General features: G+C 44.6%; 1 protein-coding gene and 6 non-coding genes across 12 annotated transcripts in view; 6 read left to right on the forward strand and 1 right to left on the reverse strand.

Annotated features, from left to right (window-relative positions):
• Positions 1 to 1429: 1429 nt before the first annotated feature.
• On the forward strand, positions 1430 to 1521 carry LOC119014852. Its single transcript, XR_005073091.1, has one exon. It is a non-coding gene; the product is annotated as a small nucleolar RNA SNORD88 (small nucleolar RNA).
• A 543-nt stretch (positions 1522 to 2064) lies between these two features.
• On the forward strand, positions 2065 to 2156 carry LOC119014856. Its single transcript, XR_005073095.1, has one exon. It is a non-coding gene; the product is annotated as a small nucleolar RNA SNORD88 (small nucleolar RNA).
• A 148-nt stretch (positions 2157 to 2304) lies between these two features.
• On the forward strand, positions 2305 to 2394 carry LOC119014858. The gene has a single exon (XR_005073097.1). It is a non-coding gene; the product is annotated as a small nucleolar RNA SNORD88 (small nucleolar RNA).
• A 475-nt stretch (positions 2395 to 2869) lies between these two features.
• Positions 2870 to 2961, forward strand: LOC119014854. The gene has a single exon (XR_005073093.1). It is a non-coding gene; the product is annotated as a small nucleolar RNA SNORD88 (small nucleolar RNA).
• A 530-nt stretch (positions 2962 to 3491) lies between these two features.
• LOC119014855 lies at positions 3492 to 3582 on the forward strand. The gene has a single exon (XR_005073094.1). It is a non-coding gene; the product is annotated as a small nucleolar RNA SNORD88 (small nucleolar RNA).
• Positions 3583 to 3731: 149 nt separating this feature from the next.
• Positions 3732 to 3821, forward strand: LOC119014857. The gene has a single exon (XR_005073096.1). It is a non-coding gene; the product is annotated as a small nucleolar RNA SNORD88 (small nucleolar RNA).
• A 3585-nt stretch (positions 3822 to 7406) lies between these two features.
• The window catches only part of shank1 (SH3 and multiple ankyrin repeat domains 1), an 81660-nt gene continuing 70134 nt past the window's right edge, over positions 7407 to 18932 (reverse strand). For 2 of the 6 annotated variants that reach the window (XM_037088257.1, XM_037088256.1), the window contains exons 20-28: positions 17415 to 17423; positions 17084 to 17110; positions 16914 to 16970; positions 16591 to 16706; positions 16124 to 16247; positions 11913 to 15450; positions 11657 to 11668; positions 9956 to 10846; positions 7407 to 9024 (exon numbers count right to left, since the gene is read on the reverse strand). In XM_037088257.1, coding sequence (XP_036944152.1) covers positions 8937 to 9024; positions 9956 to 10846; positions 11657 to 11668; positions 11913 to 15450; positions 16124 to 16247; positions 16591 to 16706; positions 16914 to 16970; positions 17084 to 17110; positions 17415 to 17423 — 4862 coding nt within the window. In that variant the 3' untranslated portion in view covers positions 7407 to 8936. The remainder of the gene's footprint in view (positions 9025 to 9955; positions 10847 to 11656; positions 11669 to 11912; positions 15451 to 16123; positions 16248 to 16590; positions 16707 to 16913; positions 16971 to 17083; positions 17111 to 17414; positions 17424 to 18932) is intronic. The other 4 variants (XM_037088261.1, XM_037088259.1, XM_037088260.1 and 1 more) reach the window with 4 other exon arrangements.

Genomic DNA, 18932 nt, shown 5'->3' on the forward strand with positions numbered 1-18932 from the left:
AGACCTACCTTGAAAATAACGTGTCAAAAACGTGCAGTACAAATGTAAACATGCTGCTTTCATTGTTGATATGTTGGTACAGTAATGTTCACTGATAGGCTGTGAACACAGAGGCTGTTGTGTGCCGGGGCGGCAGGGCCAGGGTCAGCGACGCCAACCGTATCAACAAGCTTATCGGGAAGGCGGGCTCTGTGGGGGATTCTTTGTGAGTGGTGTCAGAGAAGAGGGTGCTGGAGTGTCGTGAACACAGTGTGATGGTCACACATCTGGTCAACACTCTCAGCAGTGAGGGTGTTAGGGGCCTGTGTGCTGACACATCAGTTCTGACAGGTCGATACTCTGTCAGGTCGCCTGTTTTACATTTACATTTACATTTTATGGCATTTAACAGACGCTTTTGACCAAAGCGACTCACAGTAATTGATATTTACATTCAGACACTGATGGCAGTGGCCAGCACATCAGGAGCACTTCGACATGCAGACCAGGGGAATTGAACCAGTGACCTTTAAGTCATGTTTTCACAGTGTTTATGTACATCTACACTTCTGTGTAGACTATCATCAGAAGAGTTGCCATTGCATTGTTACTGCCTTGTGTGTACCCTTGTTTTGTATCTAAAAGTATTGCTATGCTATTGTGTTTGCCTTGATTTTCAACACTTGCACTTGCTTGTACACGGAAGAGTCCACGTGGAAGAGTCCAAGACACAACTGTCTTGAACATTATTTATTTTTTCTGTTTTTAAAATGAAATGATGAGAGATTTTAAACTTTAACGTGCTGCGTCCAGTTCCACTCCAGCCCGGTAGGAGGCGCCAGTGCGCTTCAACAGACTGACAGCCGCCATTTTTCAGAAGACAAAGAAGCGGCGCTAGCTCGCGGCGGTCAGTTTGCTGCTGTCTGCTGCAGGCGAATCTGGTAAGCGTTCACTGTGAAGTTTGTATTTGTGAAATATATAAAAATAGCTTTAGTACAGTGTCGTAGCAATGACTGAGTACATAAAACTACCACGACGTACCTCCTTTGGGATTTGTGAATGATAAAAGATATGAATTCCCTGTGAACTGATTTAAGCTAACTGCTACGGTTTGATTAACTAGCGCTAAGAAACAACGTTGTTTGTGAAAGGTTGTTGGTTTATGCTTAAATATTTTGTGGATAAATTGTATGCCGAACACAGTGATGTGTTGCCACGACTCGAAGCATGTGGCCATGTGGCCCTAACCCTAACCCTGTCTCCACGTGGTAAGGCTTCAGGTTACGTTAGCATGGTAGCTAGCAGTGAGATGAGCTACAGGTAGTCAGTTATCTCAAGGTCAACAACAGCAAAACGTAGCTGATTGATTGTATGACTTTAACTTCGCAGGTATGATCATGTGGTTATTTCATAAACTGTAATCTAAACAGTGAGTGAGGATTTAGCTGTCCCTCTCCCCTGATGACTTGCACTGGGCTCTGAGTCTGTATGAAGACAAAAGTGCATCTTTGGCCCTGACAAGCCAGAGTTTCTGAGGAGAAAACAAACCAATGATGGTCAAAGGGTCTGGTCATGACAACACAATAACACATACTTCTGTTCTTTTCAGGCCACTTCAACATGTGGAACCACGCTGACTAGACTCAGCTTGAGTCTTAAAGGTATGTAAAAGCAATGTTTTCTCAGAGATGCTCTGATCACCTCTACCAACTGTGAAAGCAGACAAAAAAAAATCTTGATGAAAACCTTAACTGAATCCTTACATCATTGGCAAAGGTGTAGTTCTGAACAGTGGCCCTTGGACAGAGATGAACACATGATTTTACACTCGTAACAGCATGTATGCACTTATGTCGAGGACATTAGAAATAAAATGCTTAAATTAAGCAGCAGTGTAGATAAAGTGCTGTATAGGAAAATGGGGTTGTGTGCTAAAAGCAGGCTTGAAGAGCCCTTGTTCGTGGTGTTCATGGGATTCTTGGAGTGTGAAAGAAAGGCTCCATCTTGCCACATTGCATCGTTTTTGAAAGCTGATACTGTAACATTTAAGAGATGTTGATAATGGTGAGGATTAATTTTGCTGTCCCTCTCCCCTGATGACTTGCACTGGGCTCTGAGTCTGTATGGAGATAAAAGTGCATCTTTGGCCCTGACAAGTCAGAGTTTCTGAGGAGAAAACAAACCAGTGGTGGGCAAAAAATAGAATAAAAGCAACACGTTAATTCTTGCTTCTTGTTATTTCAGGTCTTGAAGACGGCGAAGATGTAGGCTATACATCAGGTTTGTGTCATCACATCTTTTGGCCTTGAACAGCAGCCTCTGAATTATCTCTTGTGATGTATTGCACTGGGCTCTGAGAATTGGTGTTGACAGAAGTGCAGCTCTGCAATTGACAAGGCAGAGTCTGAGGAGACAATTGCTTAAACCTTGTAGTCTTCATATTTATACTTTTTCTGAATTAATTTTCTGACTGCTGTGTTCCTGTTTCTCCAGGTATGGGTCCTCCGGCACACATCACCTGCTGGTCAGACCATGTTAAGACGGATTCACCGTAAAATTTGTGAGTCAAAATTATACAGTATATAAGAACTCAATTGACTTTTTGTCCTGTAATGGTAATATTATATCAGCTGATTACTATAAAATAAAGGAGGTGGTGGTGGACTACAGCAGAGGGGCTGCAGTCTTGCTGTTTTGCTGTCTCATGTTTTATAATCATAACTCTTTAATATACCAGTCATAATGTGCAGTATCATAGGCATAAATGTTTGGTATTAACCATTTACACTGTACCTCAAATTTGATACAGTCCATACATGGCTACAGGCCAGTTCTCGTACATAGGTTAAGAGATGTTTACTGTAGTGAAGTGAGGATTTATTTAGCTGTCCCTCTCCCCTGATGACTTGCACTGGGCTCTGAGTCTGTATGAAGACAAAAGTGCATCTTTGGCCCTGACAAGCCAGAGTTTCTGAGGAGAAAACAAACCAGTGACGGTCAAAGGGTCTGGTCATGACAACACAATAACACATACTTCTGTTCTTTTCAGGCCACTTCAACATGTGGAACCACGCTGACTAGACTCAGCTTGAGTTTTAAAGGTATGTAAAAGCAATGTTTTCTCAGAGATGCTCTGATCACCTCTACCAACTGTAAAGGCAGACAGTTTTAAAAAATCTATTAAATGAATAAGTTAAATGCATTTTTACATAATCGACAAAGGTGTAGTTCTGAACAATGGCCAGTGGAGGGCAATGAATGCTCACGATTGTACACTTATGAGTCTAATTAAATGTGCAGAACTCATAAGACATAGAATTTTGAATTAAGCAGAAGTAGATAAAGTGCTGTATAGACAATGAGCAGGCTTGAAGAGTCCTTGTTAGTGGTGCTCATGGGATTCTTTGAGTGTGAAAGGCTCCATCTTGCCACAATAAGTCTTTGTTGAAAGTTGACACTGTAAAGTTTAAAGAGATGTTTACTGTAGTGAAGTGAGGATTCATTTAGCTGTCCCTCTCCCCTGATGACTTGCACTGGGCTCTGAGTCTGTATGGCGATAAAGTGCATCTTTGGCCCTGACAAGCCAGAGTTTCTGAGGAGAAAACAAACTAATGGTGGGCAACTATTAGAGTAATAACACATTAATTCTTTATTTGTTCGTTTTTTTTCAGGTCTTGAAGAAGGCGAAGATGTAGGCTGTACATCAGGTTTGTGTCATCGCATCTTTTGGCCTTGAATAGCAGCCTCTGAATTATCTCTTGTGATGTATTGCACTGGGCTCTGAGAATTGGTGTTGACAGAAGTGCAGCTCTGCCATTGACAAGGCAGAGTCTGAGGAGACGATTGCTACATTTTTTTAATCTTGTAGTTTTATAATTATGTTTTTAGGATTATTTTTCCTGACTGCTGTGTTCCTGTTATTCAGGTATGGATCCTCCAGCACACATCATCTGCTTCAGTGAGTCCGATATATTACACAGCAAGTGAACATTTTGTCCTCGAAGTTGATGTGTTGGAAGCAGGAAAAATGGGCAAGTGTAAGGATCTGAGCGACTTTAACAGGGGCCAAATAGTGATGGCTAGGCGACTAGGCCAGAGCATCTTTGAAACTGCAGGTCTTGTTGGGTGTTCCCGGTCTGCAGTAGTTAGTACCTACCAAAAATGGTCTAAGGAAGGACAACCAGTGAACCGACGAAATGGTCACTGGCGCCCAAGGCTTATTGATGCGCGTGGGGAACGAAGGCTAGCCTGTGTTGTTCGATCCCATAGAAAAGCAACTGTTGCACAAATTGCAGAAAAAATTAATGCTGGTTCTGATAGAAAGGTGTCAGAATACACAGTGCATCGCAGCTTGCTGCGTATGGGGGTGCGAAACCGCAGATCGGTCGGACTGCCAATGCTGTCCACGGTCCTCTGCAGAAAGCGGCCACACTGCAAAAATAGTTCAGGAATGGTTTGAGGAACACAATGATGAGTTCAGTGTGTTGATTTGGCCTCCAGACTCCTCAGATCTCAATCCAATCGAGCATCTGTGGGATGTGCTAGACAAACAAGTCCCGTCCATAGAGGCCCCACCTCACAACTTACAGGGCTTAAAGGATGCTGCTAACATCTTGGAGCACACATTCAGAGGTGTTGTGGAGTCCATGCCTTTGCGGGTCAAAGCTGTTTTGGCAGAAAAAGGGGGACCTACAACAGCGGTTCCCAACCTTTTAGATAACACGGACCAGACAGATACAGTTTCTGGTCGTCCGGAGGATGAATGCACACTTTTGACCCACGCATGATGTAAACAGCTCTGTCTTGTTGACATTTTTATATTGACATTTTTATGTAAATAAAGTCATTTTAAAAAAACCTTTGTAGTGTTGAACGCCCATTATTTGCCTTGTGATTTGTGATAAAAAGGTTGCCATTTCCGTTGTCCATATTAGACAACATACAGTACAAAGAACAAACTACTTCTTCAAAGTAGAAATACTCTTATTTATTAGAGTATTACCATTTTCTGCAACTTTATCCTTCCAGGCCACTGCGTTTTGAAGGTAAATGTACTATATTAATTTGACAACAATAGTAACAGCCGAACTAATTTATTTTTAGATTGACTTCTAGGCAATCAAATATATAACTGTGTGATGGAACTAACCAGTAAAAAATGAGAAATGCTTAATATGGAATCCAATAATTGGTCAGCCTGTTACTTGCACTATCGATGAAGAACACTTATTCCCAGGAAATTACTTTTGATACTATGAAGTTCACTTAATATTAGATATTACTGAAGGCTTTTACCAGAGTATTATTCGAATGGGTGAGTTTGAGATTTCCAAAAATCATATGTCAAGATACTGCAACTTTTTTTCAAGTATCAGCAATTGGAGTACGTTTAAGAACACAGATTGCAACTAACAAAGGCAGACAGTTATAAGTGCTCCATATGTTACTGAGTAGCTTATGAATTTGTAACAGGGTTCAACAAAGCCTTATCTTGAATGAAAAAAAAAATGTATTGTATAAAAATAATGTATTTGTTGTTGTTAGATGGAAATAAAACACATTTTTCATTCAAGAAAAAAACAAAAACATAAATTAGAACTTTGTTTCTGTATCTTTATTATAATTCTAACAATTTATTATCTCTTAAAACATTTGAAATTCATATAGGTTTATATGAATGTGTGTATATGCATATCACATATACATATATATTCTGTAAGTTACCTTTCATCAGTTCATATTCTCGTTTTTTAAAAGATCTCTTAAAGGAAAAAGAAATGCTTTCTATAGAGTCAGACCGATTCCCTCAGATTTTACTTTTTCTCCTGACAGCGGCGACTAGCCGTCACTCTCTCGATTAGAACTTCTAAATGCAAAGAAACGATTGAAACAAAAACATCACTGTATCAGCAAGAGATGCTGTCAAAATTTCTTATCCAGAGTTATTAATTGGCCCTATTTACACTAGAAAACTTTTTAGAGACCTGATGGGAACAAGTAGAATCTGGCTGTGGAGTTGAGTTCGGCCACATTCTGCTCGTTCGTGCTTTCAGACACTGCCCCTTTCTGGCTGAAAATTACTTCAAAAACCTCTAAACGTAAATGTGAAAAAAGCCACAGTTGCTAATGGAAATAGGGTCATTGCATAATATGCTGGTCATAAACAATGAGCTGTGAGCACACTGGCACATGTCAGCGAGTGCAGAAGGTGCTTCGTACAAACAAGGAGATGCAAACGTCGAGCGAAAAACAGACTGTTGATACTGTCAGGTCATTAACAGTGGAAGGGGGCAGATACAGAGAACGGGTCGAACTGTATAGAAAGCAGAACGATTAAATAAATACATTGTACCTTTTCATGTTAAACATTATTTGGAAGACAGAGATTCTTTAGAACTTTTTGAGACTTTTTTTTTCTTTTTACATCTTAAACCATAATTAGATGACCATTATTTTCATCGTCCTTATTGCTATTTCCCTTGCACTCAAACATAATCTCTCCTTGACCACCAGTACAAAGCAACTACACGGACAAATCGTCCTCTGTGACCTTTGCTTTTTCACATTTGTAACTCGCGTGTGTGCACTTTGAGCGACATGATCTATGAAAACTCATTTATCTTTTTGCAAAAACAGACTTGGCGTAGCAGGGCCCGTCAACGCCCCCCCGATGTAAAAACGCACGTTTGATATGTGTTCGAGGACTCGAAAGCAGCAGGAGAGGTGAAGTGTTGTTCAAGGTAGAGAGGTCATGAGAGAGCCCTTATAGTCGATCTCAGCAACAGTGAGAAAAGCAGGACTGAGGTTGTGATGAGATGTAAATGTGCAGTGGAAGCTTACGGGGAAATGAAAGGACTTAAGTGCAATAGATGGAAAAAGACTTTGTGGACGTGATCCATCAAAAGGGTGTCGCTGTTATCCAGGATTGAAAAAAATGTGTCACTGTAAATAAAGTGATTTGTCATTTTCACTTGTTTGTATTGTGGGCAGAGCAACAGTTGCTACATTTCCAGTATCTGCATAATTAAGTGGCAACAATCGAAATCATATTTCATATCGATTACGGTCAAAATGGAATTTTGATTAAAGCTTTTTTTTAGTGTGACAAAATAAAAGCGGAGAAGAGAAGGTTTAAGGAAGTGATTGTAAAATGTGCTTCACATTAAGTTGCAGTGCTTCCTTTCACACAGAAGCAATGTTAAGAGTGCCGTGCAAGAGATAAAATGCATCTTTCAGTTCAAAAATACCTACGTATACATATATTTATATATATATAACCAGCACGATTATCTTCACTACAATCAGAAAATACACTGACTGCATCTCAGCCGCCAACAGCTGAAGCCAGGAACTCTCTGAATCTATAATAACAGTAAGGACGATGATAGTAATGATAAATAGTAACAATAAATCTCTTCATATCAATATCAGTATTCCAGTATTCCCATTTAAAGTTTAAAAATTGTAAGAACAATCATAGTATTAAAACTTGATATAAGCGTTTCTCTCAGATCCCCTTTTGTCACTTGGTTCCTCCTGGATTTTGTCGAGAGAGAGGGGGGGCCACTCCTGGAAGGAGCAGGGGGGATTGGGTGGGAAAGAGCAAGAAAATGGCAGTTTTTCCTCTTCCCCTCCCCTCTCCTGTCCAGTCTTCCCTTGGGACGGAGGGTCTGAATTGGTGTACAACAGTTGCCTCGACGCTGAGGAAGTCTTTACCGGTAAATAAAATCCTCGGGGAGATTTCTCTTCACATTGTCACGTATCCCGTCTAACAGTTGAAATCACAGTCTGTCCCCTCTTGTATAAGTACATCTTGGATCCAAACATATAGTGTGTGTCTATATATGAGGTGTCCCATGAACTCTAACACAATCACTTGTAAGTGCTTGTGTGTATGTGTGTGTCTACATGTTGGTGTATGCATGCAGGCATGTATAGTAGTATCTTGGGTGCCTGTGAGTGTGTATCAGTGTGTTTCTTTTTTTTTTTCTTTTCTTTTTTTTTTGTTGGTCTGGGCACTTATTTTTGCTACAAATTTGTGATACAGTGACCAGTCTGTATATATGTCATTATAAGACTTAAGATGTTAAAGAGCTATAGAGAAACACATATGATCCTGATCACAGGACCTGCAGTGAGGACGGAGCCCTACAGGTGGTGAGGTAAAAACAAGACAAAACCAATCAAAGCCAAACACACATCCAGCCTCCTCACAAGTTCTCCATCTACGCACTCGTCTCCCCTGAAAAATGTGGAGGCTGTCATGATGTTCTGCCCTGCGTCATCCTGCTTTCACCAGAAAAACAAAGCCTCACTCCTGCAGACATTCACCCCCATTCAACCTCAAATACTCAGTTTTAAAACTTAACGTCCACTCACACAGGGAGGGTGTCTCATTCGTTGCACTCTAAATTGTATTCTTCGTAAATTTCACCCTTAAACCTGAACAGATTTAACCAGCCGGCTGAGGGTTAAGAGGACTAAAACAAGATGGCTGCATGATGATGGACACCCTTCTTCAATTTTCAACAACAACAACAACAAAAAAAACTAACTGGCTTTTGATTGTTCCTCTCAAGTATTTGGTTCATCACTTTTCTCCCCTCTTAATATCTGCTGTAGCCATAGTGTCTTGGTATGAAAGTGTGTTTGTTTGTTGTTTGTTGTGTGACCGTGCATGCATGTGGGGGGAGTGTACTCGTGTAAATCAGCCCGCCACAACTGGGGAGCGCCAGCCGGTATGTTTCTGGATCGTCAGCCCTTTTTCTGTCCCTGTGTTTCCATCTCCCTTTGGGACTTGACTCCCCCCTTTCTGTCGCTCTCTGTGTGAAATCTGTTCGCTCCTCATTTGTTATATGAATCCACCATGGATAGCAGCAGTTGTGTCTTCCTCCCTCATTGACTCCAACCCCTCCTTCTTCCTCTCTCTCTCTCATTCTGCTTCTGCGCTTGCAACCTCAGCTCCGACTCCCGTCGTCCCTCCTCCTCTCAGTCTGTCCATCCCGAGGTGAGAGTACAGAAATAGGAAATGGGCTGCTGGACAGCCTGCGGACAGAAGAGAAAGCACAGGATACAAGTGATCCTTAGTGGTGATTGTGAAATGATAATGAATATTTTTTTTGTACTATATTGTTATTGTTATTGGTATATAGTTGTGATTAATTCTCTTGTGTGACTCATGCTATTTTAAGTGAGAAATAATTAACCTTTTAAGCCCCAAGCCAATTTTCTAGGGTTAGGGTGATTCACGAAGTTTGACGTTTAGTTTATTTGAGTAGTGTTTAGGTCATGTAAACATATTTTTTACAGGTTGTAGCCCAGCTTCTGCTGTAATTTGATATAAAATATGACTATTTTATATCAAATTAGTGCAGTAGTGGCTCCATGGTTGTTCTGCATGTCTTAACGGTTAGGGTTAAAAACCCCAAGGTCCCCCAATTGGGGGTTGTGACATATTCAATGACTGACAACAGATTTTACATTTGAGACATTGGTTACGACGATAGCTCAAATAGATGTGTTTTGTGAGGTCACAGTGACCTTGACATCTGATTTCCAAAATCTAATCAGTTTATTCTCCACCTGTGTGGAGAAGCAGTGCATAATACCTCTTGCTGCTGGTACTATTTACAGCAGTACAATGGTCTGCCAGTGCTACACACTACTTCTGATTAATTCCTCTCACATGTACTGTAAGGGGAGCACAATTCATGCCGTAAAGAGAGATGTCCTCAGATGTGCATGAAGTGTATTGAGATTAACTGTTGGGTTTCACCACTTGTAGGTAAAAATAACTTAATGGAAAATTTTAGAAAATGAAAAAGAAATGCATGTATCAATTGTAAATATTCCAAATAACTGAGTTAGTCCTGCCAGAACACATTTAAGGAGCGTCTGTGCTGACTATCTTTTGCAACTCTTCCAATCTAAGAAATAAGTGGTCAGTCATGTTGAGCCTGTACAACTGCTGCCATACCTGTCCATTATGGTCCTCAGGGCCCGCTCTATGTTCATGCGGTGGCCTACACGTGTCACACCCAAATCCAGATAGTCGTCCTTTGTTAGGGAGGGAAGGTGGGTGCCATCAATTTCGTTGTCCAGGAAACGCTCTCTGTGCTCACCCAAGTTCAGGTATCCCAGCCAGTCTGCAACGTCATACTTGGTCCAGTAGGGCAGCGGCTTGGAGGCAAAAGGCTTCGTAGGGGAAGGAGGGGGTAGATGAGGGTAACTCAGGCAGGTGGGCGGAGGGAGAGGGTGCAGGGGTGGAGAAGATGTCCCAGACAGGAAGTGAGTTGGAGAAAGGGATCTGGACACAACTAAGTTGGAGTTTTGAGGTGGAGGGGCACCAGAGGGGGCAAACAGGGGAGGAGAGGGTGAGAAGTATGGGTCTCCAAGAGGGTTCCCCGGTGATGGCGGGGTGATTGAACCTCGGAGGTCGTAGATGGCACTGTAAAGGGGCGTGGTGGGGAGAAGGGGAAGAGATGATGGCCGCGGTGGACCCAGCTTCGGCCTCTCTGAAGGGGAGATGAGGGGGCTAGGTGCTCGCCTACGCTGGAGCATGTGTGATTCTGCTTTACGGGACTCACGACTGGGGATGAACTGGAATTCTAGGGCTTTGGTCCGGTAGACAGGTCTGTGTTTGGGGGAGGTTGGGTAAGGGGCGTAAGATGTCGGGGACAGTGGGGAATGGGAACGTGGAGGCTGAGAGGCAGCTGGAGGCTGAGGAGATGGGGATCGACCCCAATTGGGGTACTGGGACGCAGGGGTGGGCGACGGGGATAACGATGGTTGTGATAAGGAGATTGGAGATGGTGATTGGGATCGAGCTGAAGGGGGGCTCAGAGCTGAGGCTGAGTCTTCTGAAAATCTGTGAATGTAGAGCAAGAGAAAATGTAAAGATAAAAGCATCACAGAAAACAATACAATGAAAATGCAAACACATTAAAGGGACAGTTCACCCCAATGTCAAAAATACACATTTGCCTCTTACCTTAAATGTTATTTATCCATCTTGATTGATTGATATGAATTGCTGAGTTTTAAAGCTATCAGTAGAGATGTCTGTAGAGCAATATCTCTCTCAAGAAATCATGATCTGGTTACTCAAGATAATCCACAGTCCTATTCATGTAGGAGCTATATCCTTTCTTCCGAACTACACTCCCAAACCATATCGCCTCATAAGTGTGTATATATTTATAGACAAAGGGCTAGCTAATTAAGCTAACTGAGAACTAATTGAAAGAGGACACCAGTAAGGTTTGCATCCATGCTGTCACAAACACAGCAGGTTGATCATATCAAACTAGATGGTGCTTGGGCAAGAAGACATCTCTATGGCCGATATTTCCAAAACGCAGCAACTCAGACTAAATAATCGCATTAAATTAAAGGCACTACAGTTATGAGAGATATGGGGTTTTTTTATTTGGGGGTGAAGTGTCCCTTTGAAGGAAACCTTGGTAAAACTTAATTTAAGAACCTGTGGATGAAAAATATTTGTATTCTGTCAACATCTTTATTGTGTATGATTGGTTATTAGTTGTGCTGTTTCAATTTTTACAAGCTTTTTTCTCCCCTTCCTTACTGTCTGAAAACAGGCAGTAAATTCAAGCATATGTCAAAGTTTTATGTTCTCCCTGACAGAAATAGAGGAGTTTGGAAGTGGCTCTATTACCTGTTTCTGCTTCTGAGAGACAAACATGGAAAAAGCCAGAAAAATAAAAGAGAGTTTTACACAGTTGACAACACTTATACAACACATAAAAAGGCAGTACAGTCTTTCACAGAAGGTTTGAACATCAATTAGAAGAACTCACTGATACTTTCACACTGGCGAGTAGAATGGCAATGCTGTGCGTCAACAACAAAAACAAATGTATTTCATGCTGTGCAATGAAAAACATATAGCTAGAGTTTTCACTAATGTGTACCTGTGTCTGCTCAGTGTTCTCTGGCTGCTCCAGCTTTCCTTGCCTCTTTGCTGCAGTTTGCTGTTCAGCTCGTTTATGATGCTGGGCTTCATACTGGATGCAGGTGGGTAAACCTTTTTTCCCTCTAAAAGTGTCCCAGATTGGCCATCCCCACTCATCTGCCCCTCGCTCCAGTGAGGCTTCATCTCAGGAGTGCGTGGACGGTCAAAGTATGGTGAAATGGGACGACCCAAATTCTGCATGTCCCTCATCCCATACCCATCCTGGCCACTTTCATCCTCTGTCACTCCCTCCTCAACCTCCTCTTCTTCCGGCTCTTCCCTTCGTCTGTGGGAGTGGTAGGAAGCAGGCGCAGTGCTGGTCTGTCTGTGCACATCACTGGAGCGACCTCCCTCTCTGAACCTGTTGGCTTTGGGGTAGGTGGAGGCTGCAGCTGTGGCATTTTGCATCTCAAAAGTTTGTCCATCCAAGTAGCTCATGTAAGACTCCAGAAAATCTCCTCCCTTTTCCGATTCCCCTGTCCCACCCCCCACTCCCATCCGTCCACCTGCCCCACCTCCTCTCTCCCCACGGTCCAGCCTGTCCCTGGCTCCACTTAGAGCCAGGATGCTGTCCAGGTGGTGGTCACTACTGCTGCGGCTGTCCAGCTCCTCAATCCCAGAGTCAACCACTGTCTCCTGTGACTCTCCTTTCTTTGTAGCAGGGGGAGGCCGGTGGTGCTCCCCCGTCCTGCGACTGCCCATGATGGAGGTGGAGGATGTATGTGTGGTGTGTGTTCGCTCATGGTAGAGCTGAGTGGAGGTGCTTGTTGTGGTGGCAGCAGTGGTGGTTGTAGCGGCACAGCTAGCGGTCGTGGCATGTGAGGCAGTGCTCCTTTGTAGAGCAGAGGTGGCAGCAGTGGAGGAGGGCGCTGGCGGGCCACGGTAGGCTGGGGGAGGAGCGACTGTGTGAGGGGGAGGTGTGGGGGAAGAGCGCCCAGGAGTGTGAGAGCTGTTGTAAAGGTGGTGAGGGTGGGACATTGAAAAGGGTCTATGATAAGATCCAGGAGGAGGCGGTGGTGAGACAGATGGGGGAGGCGGAGGTCCCGAGGTTGGCTGCAGGGTAGAGGGTGAGGGAGGATGTTGGGGGTTTGGCGATGTTTGGGATGGGGAAGGAGCAGACTGAGTCAGGTTAGCCACTTCACTGTCGTATGACGTGAGGCTGGAGGCAGTGGAGTCCCCAGCCTGAGGTGATGGCAGGGGTGTATGAGCAGGAAACCCGCTTACAAATGGTTCTTTTTGGGGGGGTGGAGGAGGTGGTGGCGGTGGAGGAGGTGGAGGTGGTGGAGGGGGTGGGACCTGTTGTTGGCGGGAGGCCAGGCTGTTGGCCACCATCCCATGTTGTGAGTACCCTGATATTCTCCCTATTCCCCTGTCAAAGCTATTTGCAAACTCTAATGGAGGCGGTAGGGGGTCAGCATAGACAAACTCATCGTCCGCATCTACTGAGGGGGCAGGGGGAGGAAGAACCATCATACCACTGCTAGTGTTCCCAGTAGTGTTTGCTGTTTGCTGAGTACCAGTAGGTGGAGGAGAGGGAGGGGTGAGGGACAAGACATAGGCATCAGCCTGACTTTCCATCCTGAGAAAAGAGGGTCTACGAGGCTGCTGAGATTGGGATGCTTGCAAAGCAGAGTTTTCAGCGGCTGCAGCAGCCTGCTCTGCCCTCCTCATGTAACCCTCTCTCTCTTTGTCCCTTTCTCTTTCTCTAGACAGCTCCCTCTCCCGTTCCCTTGACCTTTCCCGCTCCCTCTCCTTGTAGGTTGGCTGATAGGGCTGAGACTGGTAGTGGTGGGTGTGGACCGTTTTGTCCTCAGAGAAGCGAACTCTTAGCCCCTCACGAGCCCCTCCGCCTTCCCTCTCCCTCTCACCTCCACTACCTTCTTCACTCCACACACTCCCTACTCCTCTGAGGATTCTGGGTGAGGGTGGACGACCTACTGTGGCCGTCGTGGCAGCCAGAGAAGACGAGGTGACCAGATAGGAGGAGCTGGAGGACTGGCCAGCAGAAGACACTGGCTGAGAGCTGGCAATAGACGTAGGGAACACCACACTCGACATCTGGCGGGTGAAATGGTGCTCTGCTCCCCTTCGTAACCTGCTGTCATCCCTCAGAGCACGCTCTCTGGCAGCCAGGGCTAGCCCTAGTGGCGATGTGGGGTCAAGAGCCTTTCCTGTGAGAGGGTGAATGAAGGTGGTGGTGGAGGGTGCTTGCTGCCTGCCCGCCGCTGTGTACAAGTCAGTAGGCACAGACTTAGGCTGATAGTCCAGGGCATGTGAGGAGTACTCAGGTAAGCCAAAGGCTGGAGGCATACTGCGGGTGTGATGGATAAAAGTATCTCCAGAGAACATGCCCTCGTCAATAGACTTGGATGGACGCAGTCGTGTTGATGAACTTTCAGCCTGTGTGCTAAGCTGTTGCTGTGACACCTGAGTCCTCGATACGCCTCCTATTCCATCACTCACTCCTCCAAGACTCACATCCTCCTCAGCAGACATGAATAAGGAGGCACTCTTTCTGCGGGCTTCAATAAACCGTTCCCTGTCTCGACGAGCTGCGCCAACAATTGCAGCCCCAAACTGGCTGGTATAGTCCAGGTTATCCTGGGCTCTCATGGAAGGCAAAGTTGGAGGCGGTGGTGCTGGGATGGAAGGTGGGGCAGGGGGCTGTGGAGCAGGGGTGGAAGGAGGAGGACCATGGGGTGTTTTGGCATCATCTGTCTCCCCTGATGCAGGAGCATCTGCCTCCACACTGCTGCCCTGGCTGCTGCGTCCACTGCTGCTGGTTGAAGGGGCCTTAACGATAATGGTGGGGATGGGTATGGAGCTTTTCTCCACCGAGCCTTTGTCCCCTAGTGTTCCCTGGCCTGCACGCAGGTCTTCCACCTTGGATTGCTTTACCAGAGGGCCCTTACCTCTCCGGGCCCCTCCTTTAGGACCGCCTGCTCCAGCCCCAGCTGCACTGCGGTCTGCTCGCTGGGGTTGACTCTGGGTGGTCTGTTGTTGCTGGGGCATCACAGTGGCAATGCTGGATGGGGGGACAGCGGTGCTATAGCCTCTCCTAAGACCTGCTGCCTTAGCCCCTCCACCAGCCCCTATGCCAGCTCCAACAGGCTCCCCAGTGTAGGCAACCTTCCGCGAAGCAGTCCTGCTTTGAGCAGTATGGGAAGCAGCATGTGCATATGGGGTTGTGTGGTCCACTGCTCCACCACTAGGGCCAGTGCTAGAACCACCAGCCCTCTCCCTGCCCCCATGGGTGAAGTGCACTGACTGGGAGTAGGGCTGGTAGTGCGCAGAGGTCGATGTTGACTGGGACACGGAGACAGAGGGCTGCTGGGATGTCTTCGTTCTCCAACCTAGTGGCGGAGCAGAGGAGAACGGAGGGTCTGGTGGAGCTGTAGTGGGAGGAGGAGGGATGTCGTCTGGGCCGGGCACGGACAGACTACGGGCAAACTTCATGGCCGGAGGATGCAGGAACTGCTTCTCCTCCTCAGGCACCCCTGCAGTACAGTATTCACAGATGAAGAAAAAACAAATTGGGATGAAATAGAGATTTGCAGATGGTGTAGAGTTAGATTAAGGGAAGAAGAAAAGTTCTAGGGCAAGTAAGAGTAGAGAGGAAATGGAGCCAGAAAAAAGAAGCTGAGGGTAATTTATGAGAGTGTCTGTCTAAATCTGCCTGCCCATCTACCTGTCAGCAAGTCTGTCCTCAGATCTCATCTGTTAGTGGGTAAGTCAGTTAGTGCTATATATTCCACAAACAAGTAGCAACTGGGCAGCATCACACAACAGTTTTTTCTTTGTTGGTCACCAGAGAGCCCGTGACTAATTCAGGGGAAGAGTTAGAAAAGCCTTAGTAAGCAACAAACCAGAAAATAAGCCATCAGGATAAACAAGGAGATTAGCGGCACTACTGCATATAACAAATAGTAGTAGGGTGAGTAGACGACAAACAAGCATCTTATTTCTACAATACAAGTATAGTAGCTCAGACAGGTGAGTGTATAACGTACGATTAGCTACAGATACAGATGCAAAGTGCGCACATTTTTGGCCACAGACAAACATTGTTGGCCACACACAAACAGGTCAACACACTGTAGACCTCTACTGGTTCAGAGGACAGACAGACAGGCGGATGGAGGGGCAGACAGAAAAAACAGACAGCCTCACCGATGGATTTCTGCCGCAGCATACCGTGCGGTGGGCCGTGACCTGAGGTGTACTGGCCACGGTCATAGCCAAGGCCCAGCCCCGACGACATCATCCCCATCCCGGACTGATCCCCGTAGTTTGGCTGAAATGGCAAAAAGGAGTATCCGAATGACAGGGACAGGAGAAAAATTAGACTCAAATGTACAGTATTTTAGGACCTAAGAGTGAATCCACTGCACGACTGATTCACTGTAATGGTCAAAAATAATGCCTAAACCACATTTAAAGGTGTAAATAATGGCCAGATTCAAATGCAGCTCCAAAAACATAGGGTCAGCATAAGGGATTACTGCTACTCACTTGCTACTCTTTGGTGTATCTGTCTTTGACAGTAGTGAGTAGCTGCCGTGAACAATTAGCTCAGTTAGCCGTGGAGCTAAGTCAGGCCACAGGTAAATCACGGAAGCATGTTTCACAATACGCACCTCATTGCCATAGAAGCTTCGCCCCCTGTCTCTTTTTGGCCCCTGTCCCCGTGTCCCCGGCGCCTCATTGGTGCTGATTGTCTGCTGAGCTGCTGCAAGAATTTCATCTAGTTTATCTGAGAGAAAAAAAAGGTAGAGAAAGAGACAGAAAGAGAGACAGAAAGGAACAGAGAGAGAAAGAGACATACAGCAATGAAACAGAAAAATGGACAGCACCAAAATGACAGAAACAATGTGTGGAAAGGGACACACTTGACGAAGGTGGGTGAGAAAGAGAGCAAGACATTCAGGAAACATCCACTGACAAACATGAGCTCCCTTACTCAAAGCCATCTGATAGACTGTCCTCTTCTTCTCTGTAACTTGTGAGGATTCGAATTCTACAAGAAAAGAAACTCAGAATAAGCCCCAATAAGTGACTGAGCAGTGAGTGCCAAGTCATTTTGGACGGACATAAATACAATGCCTTAAGTGAGAGTGTACCAGAGCATACCTGATTTTTTTTTCCAAGGGGTAGCAGCTGGAAGGAGGACAAAAGGAGACTTAAGTTTTGGCAGGAGTGAAAGTGCGATAGCGTTGTTACAGTGAATACTAATCATATTCCCCCGGAGCCTGACAAACTGAGTCACCTCGCCAGGCTTTCCAAGCTTCGATGTAATAGAACGCACATCACACCCACGCTATAAGACAGCTGAAGTTTTTTACACTTATGTTACAGTAAATATGCTGTACACACATACAGTATGCTGCTTTGTGTTACACTCTCTGACACACTTCAGAACACACACACACAAATGCGATATTAGTGTGAAGCTGACTCCCACCTCTCTCCACTGTTAAATGGTTAGGATCCCGTCAGCAGTGAATTGAGGAGAAAGGAGACAAAGAAAAGATGGAGTTAGTGGTTAAACCAGTGAAAAGTAAAGGGACAAGTCCATAGAAGAGTAAAGAGGAGGAACAAAAGATGACCCTTTAGTGTTTGCATCCACTGGAGTGGGTGAGCTTGTGTGTGGACTGAATAGGGATAGGGTTGTCTGCCATACTGAAGCTGTTTCATAATGTGTAGTTTATTGAGCTTAATCAAACAGAGATTAAAGTTTAATGTCCGATGGTAAACCAAGCACAAGAGTTTTGAACTCATCTCATCTCTTATGTACAAACGCACTGCACAAATCCTTCCAAAAATTAAGCCACGGTATTGCCACAAGACATGTCCAAACATACTGAAACAACACCTGAAATGAAATGTCGGGAAAACAACAATTTGCGGACTTATGTGCACTGCATTTCCATCCTAATGTCCTTGTTATCTTGCAGCATGACTTCTAGGTGAACTGGGACACTGCACCAATCGCAGAGGTGAGACAGTTTATTAGGCGTCACAGCTAAATGAATTCTAATGCATTAGAATAAGCATATGGCAGAGCCTGACATGGCTGCGTCACACATTGTACCCCTGTCACCTTGATCCAGAAGGAGGCAAAAGCAAAGAGGAGTTGATAGTTATAAAGTGTCTGACTACCAATTAGGCACACACATCTAATGGAACTTGGGATATTTACTGATGAATACACTTTATATTGATTCAAACTGACTCTTTCATCAAAAAGTTTACGTATAGTCCGACCATACTGAGATCTTTTAGGTTGATACTGATGTCGATATTTAGGACTGTGGGTCAATAATAATTTTAAAATAAACACATAATATTGATACAGATCCCTTGGATTAGACTTTTTAAGAAGAACTGGGACCAAGAAACATAGTAACATTTCAACGTGAGGCTGCACAAAATGTTGTAAAGAATCAGATTTCAATTATTCTGACGGATATTATGATTGCAATATGAGTCACAATTAGCAGAAATGCTCATTTTTGCATCACAATTTTTTATTTTCACTGAAGAAACCATGATGCGGTGACATTTGTTGGGATCTGTGCCAGACAAACATGTTTTCTTTCGGGCCATCGCTGCAGCTCCAAAGTACTTCATCATAATGCTGATTTGTCACACATTTTACCTTTATCAGAAAATTGCTCAACAGCTTCTGCGATTCGGAAATTGTGATTTGGATAATATTTCAATCAATTGTGCAGCCCTATTTCACAGCTGAAGAATCAACTTGTAAATTCTCTTTGGTTGACAAACTGTAATTGTAACGCTGCCTCCAAATGACCTGGTTCCTAGTTTGGCAGTTGAATTCTTCTTTTTTTTTTTTTGCTTATCAGCCAACATGTACGCCAATGAGCTAATATTAGCCTGGCTGATTTAGCTCCAGTGCTGTGGCACCTTTACATCTGTTAATCACTTCTATTGATTTCAATACCTTGGTATGATGACA

The sequence above is a fragment of the Acanthopagrus latus genome, chromosome 23 (genome assembly GCF_904848185.1).
Source record: "Acanthopagrus latus isolate v.2019 chromosome 23, fAcaLat1.1, whole genome shotgun sequence".
Taxonomy (NCBI): domain Eukaryota; kingdom Metazoa; phylum Chordata; class Actinopteri; order Spariformes; family Sparidae; genus Acanthopagrus; species Acanthopagrus latus.